General features: G+C 40.7%; 2 protein-coding genes across 3 annotated transcripts; one reads left to right on the top strand and one right to left on the bottom strand.

Moving 5' to 3' along the window:
* Positions 1–1,721: 1,721 nt before the first annotated feature.
* LOC6627399 (uncharacterized) lies at positions 1,722–4,286 on the bottom strand. The gene is made up of 2 exons (XM_032438211.2): positions 3,274–4,286; positions 1,722–2,330 (listed from the first exon to the last, which is right to left on the bottom strand). The coding sequence occupies exon 1, from the start codon at positions 4,200–4,202 to the stop codon at positions 3,330–3,332; it is 873 nt and encodes a 290-aa protein (XP_032294102.1). The 5' UTR covers positions 4,203–4,286; the 3' UTR covers positions 1,722–2,330; positions 3,274–3,329.
* Positions 4,287–5,038: 752 nt separating this feature from the next.
* Positions 5,039–6,778, top strand: ms(2)35Ci (male sterile (2) 35Ci). Of its 2 annotated transcripts, XM_032438212.2 has the most exons (4): positions 5,039–5,302; positions 5,421–5,465; positions 5,521–5,665; positions 5,735–6,778. In XM_032438212.2, the coding sequence occupies exons 1-4, from the start codon at positions 5,279–5,281 to the stop codon at positions 5,794–5,796; spliced, it is 276 nt and encodes a 91-aa protein (XP_032294103.1). In that variant the 5' UTR covers positions 5,039–5,278; the 3' UTR covers positions 5,797–6,778. The 2 variants fall into 2 exon arrangements, with proteins under 2 accessions (XP_032294103.1, XP_002052152.2); XM_002052116.4 differs by having other exon boundaries at positions 5,050–5,465; positions 5,735–6,776.
* Positions 6,779–7,149: the final 371 nt, after the last annotated feature.

The following is a 7,149-nucleotide window of genomic DNA, read 5'->3' as shown; positions in this document are numbered from 1 at the left end:
AAAGCTGAAGTTGAGGTTGGAGCTGGAGTTGGAGCTGGAGCTGGAGCACCCACAGAGCGTGGCACGCGATAATCAATCAAAAGCCATTAAAGCCAAACGATTTTCAAAACTGAATTTTCAAAACAAAGCTGGGCACAAAGACAATGAATCAAAGTAGAAAGCATTTCATCAGAAGTACGCAGCCGCAATGCCCAAAGGAGTGGCAAAAATCATCTACGCACACAGCATCGCTGCATCGGCTGCCGTCAAGACAAGTTAAAGATCAAAATCGAGAAATTAAAAGAGTAAGAAATATACAAAAAAAAAAAAAAATAAAATAAAAAAACAAAAACAAGATCAATAGAGCACGAGCTTGACTGGTTAGGCAGACAGTTGCAGTTGCAGATGATTGACGGAATTAGAATAATCGTATGGAAATCGTGCGGGTATACCGAAAATAGATGATAACATTTATTATTAAATGGCCCAGTTAAGAGAAGGCTATTGGGCCTTCAAGTAAAAAGTGAAGGCGTTCCACAATTCGAGAAGAATGTCGCAAGAGTCTGCAGACTGAAAAGTCTTTCGTCTGTGGCCTCGGAAGTCTGCCAATGTCGCTCAGACTTTGGCAAATGCAAATTTTTTTATTTTTTTTTATTTAAACTGCATTTTGGTGCAACTTTCTAAATGAAATTCCAATCGCATGCCGTCTCGCTTGCACAGCTAGCATGCCATCTCGCTTGCTGCATGTGTGCGCAAAATTAAAGAAATAATTTCAAGCGAAAATATACAAATTGATTGTCACCTGGCAGGCGAGCGAGTTAAACCTTTGTAGAGCGCTTGGACTAAATCAAAGCACCTTTCTCCATTTATCGGCCAGACACTTAGCCATGGCTAATACATATAAATTTTAGCATAGTGCTCCGGCATACACACGTGTCAACGACTTCCAGTCAACTGGCGTTGAGTGTGGGGTGGACTGGGTTTGACGCTGGGCAGGGGGGGGAGGTGCGCGGGCGCCGTTGGGCTCAATTAGAGACGCGTCCGCCAAATTGCTCAGCACCTTTTTTATTGTCGCCAGTTGGCAACGCCGGCAACGGCGGCGTCTCTCGAGGATATACATTTTGTGGCATTTTGTCGCGACGCCTTCAATGTCTCAGGTTTCCAGCTGCCCCTGCCCGCCTGTCCCCCCCATTTGCCCATGCCACTACTCTCCCCTCGCCAATCAGTCACTCAATTGTGATCGTGCGCGTAATTGTCTTTGACAAGCTACGCAGCTTGCAATTCGCCATTGCAACTTTAACTTCAACTTCGACTGCAACTGCAACTGCAACTTCTTGTTGGCATTTTGTTTGACTTGGATTAAGTTTAAGTGCATGGCTTAAGATTCCCAGCATTGTTGGCTAAACGTTGGTTCGATCGTTGCGATCATCTGTATTCCCCCCCCTACAACCCGCAACGCAGTTAACCTTGCATAATCATGTTAACCAGTTCCAACTATGGGACAGCCGCTGGCACCACACGTGGCCTTTTGTCTGCCCAAATAAGGCCAAACATAACTATAATCATATCACAAGTATAAATTTCATAAAATGTTTAGGTCTCCTTCTTTTGGATGATTTTGGAATATAATAATATATTAACATTAGTCCAGGAACATTATCTCTATAAAAATATAAATGTAGCCAGTCAAAAGAGAATTGTGATGCCAAACTCCAAATGTAAAGCAATTTGCAATCTCCAACTTTCTTAGGCATTAAAATGTGTCCATTTTTTTATTAGCTCAAATATTATGTCTTACAGGCGATTTATTTAAATTTATCGTACCCTTAGGTGGGAGCAACAAAAGGTTTAGTTAGGCTCAGACCGGCTGGGTTTCATGACAACTTTTACCCATTTGACAACCATTTTCACTGGCGTTGCATGTCGATCACGGAGACACTTGCAAGGTGGACAAACGCCGACGTTGGCCATTCCTTGGATTATTCCACACATACAAACAATCGCCCGCCCTAGCTGGCCACCACATCCAGCACAGCCTAACTGGTATTTGCCAATTTGAGCATGCAAAAATGATTTTATTGTTGTCAGAAAGTCGATGCTGGCACTGGGAAAACTCCTCGTCCGCAGTCACTACGTCATGTCCATGTCCAAACGGTGGCCCCAGGCGATCTCTTGTGCAGCATTCGACCAAATATTAGCACACAATTCGATTTTGCATGCCATGTCAGGTAGTAAATTTTTACGAGTGCAAGTGGCGAGTTTTTCTTCATGACTCTCCATTTGGAGTCGGGCCAGCATCTCCTGGGCTTAATCTGGCCATGACCATAGCCAGCTGCGCTTTTCGCTTTCACCTGTTGGACGCAGTTATGTAAAATCTACTGTCAAATTAATGGTGATTTATATGTGGGCCATAATGTGCGCTTTATACCCATATATATGGTCAAATTTTGTTGCGGCCTCAAGGAGTTTGAGTTTCTTAGCTAATGTATGGAAACACCATAGTACAATGACGTTTATTGACTTAGTCTGGTTCCCAATTTAGATAGTTGTCAGAAATGAAATGTCTGAGGGCGTTGGTCTCAAGTTGTGGGAGGTGTCTCGAGTTTAGGATCTTAAAACCAATTAAAAGTCAATATATGTTGCCTACCAAAATACTTCAGACCGAAAGCGACTCTTGCTGTCAAAATACAATTATAGGATAGGGTCTCGTATATGAAGCTTGAGGTTTTCAGCTAGTTTGCAATTTCTCAAAGTATCTTTAATATTTTAAGAGCAGCGTATGCTAATACGCTCCAAGTTCTAAATCCTATTTCAGCACCTGCTGAGACTAGAATGGAAGCATAATAAACATTATTCAAAGAAGATAAACCGTCATAAGATTGACTTAGTCCAATTCTTATCAACACACGGTAAGGAACAGAAGATAAAATGCTATTCCTAGATATGTATCCCAGTTTAATTTTCGCTTCTAACCTTTTTACAGCGGTGTGAAGACTTGTCTTTGTAAGCGCTGGGAATTTTGTTAAGAATCGCAGTTTTGATAAAAAATAAACTTTGAAAGCTTTAGATCCCACACAAATTGATGTTTTATCGAGGGGAAAATGTAGGTTCGAACACAGCTTTTGTTTTAGGGTAACCTTATTGCTCTTCCCCCTTTCTCACTATCACTCCCAGATATTCTCTAGGTAAGGCTTTCAACTAAAAGCATTTCTCCATACACATAACATGACAGGCAATTTGTTGTTATTATTGTGGTTGTTGTTGTTGTTGTCGTTTACGTTGGTGTGGGCTTACATAGTTTTGAACATGTGTGCATCTAAAATGCCCATTAAAAAGTCACTTCACTTTCACTACCAATACGCATTCCTAGAATTCCGTTTGCAGCAGGGTCTGGCCAAGAGCGAAGCAACCGCCTCACGGTCTCGCCTGAAGTCCTTTGCTTTGGGCGTGTAGTAGGCATTGCAGCTGTTCGTCTTAAAGTTTTGTAGTTTGCATTGATTCAGTAGAAAGGATGTCTCCGACTTGGGTACCACCATCATGTTAATCCAATGCTGATTTATGCGGCAATAATTTTGTTCGCCAAGATCGCTTTGTTTCTCCAAATGTTTTGAGGGTTTGGAAATTAAACTGTCAGAGCTTGTACTATATAGGCATCTTCTTGAAGGTTTGATACACAAGAATTCCATGGAGAATGTTTCGGGCTGTTTAGCTTGCGTACAACCACCAGCCGTGCTGGTCTCGGTGTCTTTGCTGTAATTATGTCGTTCCGCGGACCGAAGCATATCTAAAAGATTTCTCAAATTCGATGACTCATCTTCAGTGCTGCTACTAAACTGCTGACCTTGCCTGCCGGCATAAAGTAATTTCAAATGATAATTCGGTTCCGATAGCCTCGACGGATTGTGCTTCCTAGCACGCTGACGCTTTAGATGGCTATCTTCCTCCAAACTATCGCTCTCCTCGTTTGGTCTGCGAGCCGTTGAGCTTCTTTCGTATCGCCTAACTGGCCTAGATTGGGAATTATAGGACCGGTGTTCATCTTGAAGCTGCATTGCGTTATTATGGCTTGTGCTCCCTAGGCTGTAGTCCTCAGAGCAAAGCGAATGGCCGCCGGGTGGCGTCTGATACTCCAGGCCCTCGTTATCCAACATATCTTGAATCAGCTCTGGTGTCAATGGTATAAGACGTTGATTGAAGTTGCGTAGTTGTTCACTCGGTAGCATAACACTTTAATTTTGATATATATTAAAATTTGGATTTCAATTAATGCCAAAAAGCTAGACAGATAATCCAGAGCCCTAGTGGAGAATTTTTTTTTTTTTTTTTATAGACTTCGCAAGTCAAGTGACGATATATGCAGAATCATTTATGAGATAGGAATAACATTGGTAAGTAAAAAACCCTGCCAGACCGCCTTGCTGAGATAACATTTGCCAATTTTCGATCCGGAACATATTAAAAATGTATAACAAACGGCATAATGATGCATTTCCTGTTTCAAGAAGCATTTATATGTAACAAGAGCACACCTACTTTTTTAATACCAGTGTAATTGAATTTCCTATATTCTCTAGTATCTGAAATACTTTCCTGTGATAAGCCACAAATATGTTAGTTTTTGCAGAGAATACAATTTTTCTATACTTACAAATATATTTAATTTTCTTCCATAATATATTAGATGTTCTGTTAGTTTTTTATCTTAGAGTCCGAAAAGGGTATGTGACGCGAGAAGAAGAAATAATTAAAGGGTTTCTGTGCGAGAAATAACTGCATCGAAATGTTGTCTATACTTTAACAATATACAAGAATAATGTTGCCAGATTTAGATGCCAAATTGATCGTAAGGCCAAGCCGTGAACGTATGATGAGATTTCACAGAGTTTTGGTGGCCAATAGACATAGGTTTACGAGACATTTGAGAGGGTTCCATTTTGACATGAATTTCGACCGAAAATAATATTGCTAGATTTAAATGTCAAATTGATTTAGAGGCCAATCCATGAAGAAATACCCAAACATATGAAAATCGGATGAAATTTGAACGAGTTATGATATTTAGGATACATAAATTTTGAGCAAGAAAAATGTTGCCTGATTTTTGCCATAAGAAACTATTGTACAAACCTTGATATTGTGTTAAATACTTGCAAGTAAAACACATCTTTGTTTTCTTTGCAAATACTATCAAAATTATAAATATTCATAGAAATTGGAATAGTTACATCCTGAGCACATATCGAAATACTTAAACCTGGTAGTGTACTTTGACAAGCATGATTGTTTTGAAGTCATTTCTATGTTGCATGTCTCTACGACTCGGGTGCGTCTTACTTGGTTACTTTATCATCCTGCACGGTTTTGCCAATGTGTATTTAGTTGTATTGGAATACGGACAAATTTGTCATCGCATGATCATGATTTGGTTTCTGCATGCGCAGATCAATATTATTGCTGGAATCTTATTACTGACTGTTGCATATAATGTGAGTGCCCTAAAATCTGGAGGTGACAAGATATTTCAGCACAGTGTTTCGACAGCCTCAAACACTCAACTATTTACTGCCCATACAAATAGTTGTGAAGCTCACGAGTTTAATTATCGAATTAATATTCTACCTGTTGATGTCCAGTGCCAGCATTGAAGATGAACTACTGGTCGCATACTCCTTTCTCTCGATAGGCAGTGAGTTGAAGATGCGCATAATTGAAAATTGAACTAATTAATTAATTAATTAACTTATGCGGTTCACAGCTACTATCTATGTAGTGATTGTTGTTTACTCCTTCTATCAGGAGACGGATAATTCATATTAAGCATTAGGTGTTGAATTAGAGACCAGAGGCTCGGCGGCTGCTGCTGCTGCTTATCATGGCCAAAAACGGTAGTTGGTACGGTCAACGTCAGCGGACTTAATCACAGCGTGTAGCATTTTGTGCCGTGATTAAACGCAAATTTATTAGACAAATGTTGCGCAATTGGTCGCCAGCATCAGGCTGCAGCGCATAAATCGTGCGGGCCCAATTGTCACCAGGCTCCAATTCAGGCTTTACACCCAGCCTAGAGCTTCAGCTTCATATGTGTATGTATGTATATGCAGAGTCTTTGGCTTAATTATCGCCGCACCGTTGCGCTACATGCGTGCTAATTGAGTGCGGTGACCAGTGACCAACTGACCAACTGAGCTGCTGAGCTGCTGAGCTGGCGACGCGGACATGGACTTGGGCATGAACGTGGACGTGGACGTGGACGTCGACGCCACGTCCTGCTATGATAACAACAACGCGACGACAAACGCACGCTGTGCCAAAATGAAAATTATGTTGCAATCCTCAATGCTCAGCGCTCTCGGTATTCAGGCAACTACTGATCTCTGATCGGGGGGCTTAATTAATTTCGTTGATTAATTGAAAGTGCGCCTTGACTTGCTTTTTTTTCTTTTTTTATGTATAGCTCTTATCTTCTGGTCACTCGGTTCATTCGCTTTGGCAGTGCAAAGTTGAAGGCAAGTATGAAAAATGTGTTCAACGAATACGTTTTGGGCTGTACTCGTATATTTCGGTAGTATGTTGAGGGCGTTGCCGTGGTACCAACCCTTTGGTCCATTACTCTTAACCGATACGATTCGATTATGGCTAAAATTATGACTGACCGCAGGGTAAAGGCCGCAACGGCAACGGCAACGGCAACGGCAACTGCAGCTTCAGTTACAATTACAATTACAATTCGAGTGTATTCAATAAATTCCCTTTGGGGAACATGCAGTTACCTAATTGGTTTTACATACATACAAAGTGGGCTTATAATAATCATGCACTTGGGTAGACTGCACAAAAATATATACGTTCTTTTATAGCTGCGTTTGTGAAATATGAGGTTTTCACTAAAGAAGCCACGTAGCTATATGTCCTTAGGAGTCACTAGATCTTAGATCTTAAGACTATATATTGAACTAGTGCTAGAATCAAGTGCCAACGGATTTTGTGTTTCTGTCCCTTTTGAAAATTAACTGAATTTGTACAAATATTCAACACAACTAAATATGGTTTGAAGTATAATAAACTCTTCGATGGGAGTAGATAGCTAACCCCTTAACTTGTCCGTATTCATTTGTAACCTATAGCAATACTAAGCGGCATTTAATTTACCTGTGCTGCACTCGCATTTGC

Source organism: Drosophila virilis, chromosome 4 (genome assembly GCF_030788295.1).
Source record: "Drosophila virilis strain 15010-1051.87 chromosome 4, Dvir_AGI_RSII-ME, whole genome shotgun sequence".
NCBI lineage: Eukaryota > Metazoa > Arthropoda > Insecta > Diptera > Drosophilidae > Drosophila > Drosophila virilis.
The sequence above is the reverse complement of the archived record's forward strand: the minus strand, read 5'-3'. Positions and strand labels throughout refer to the sequence as shown.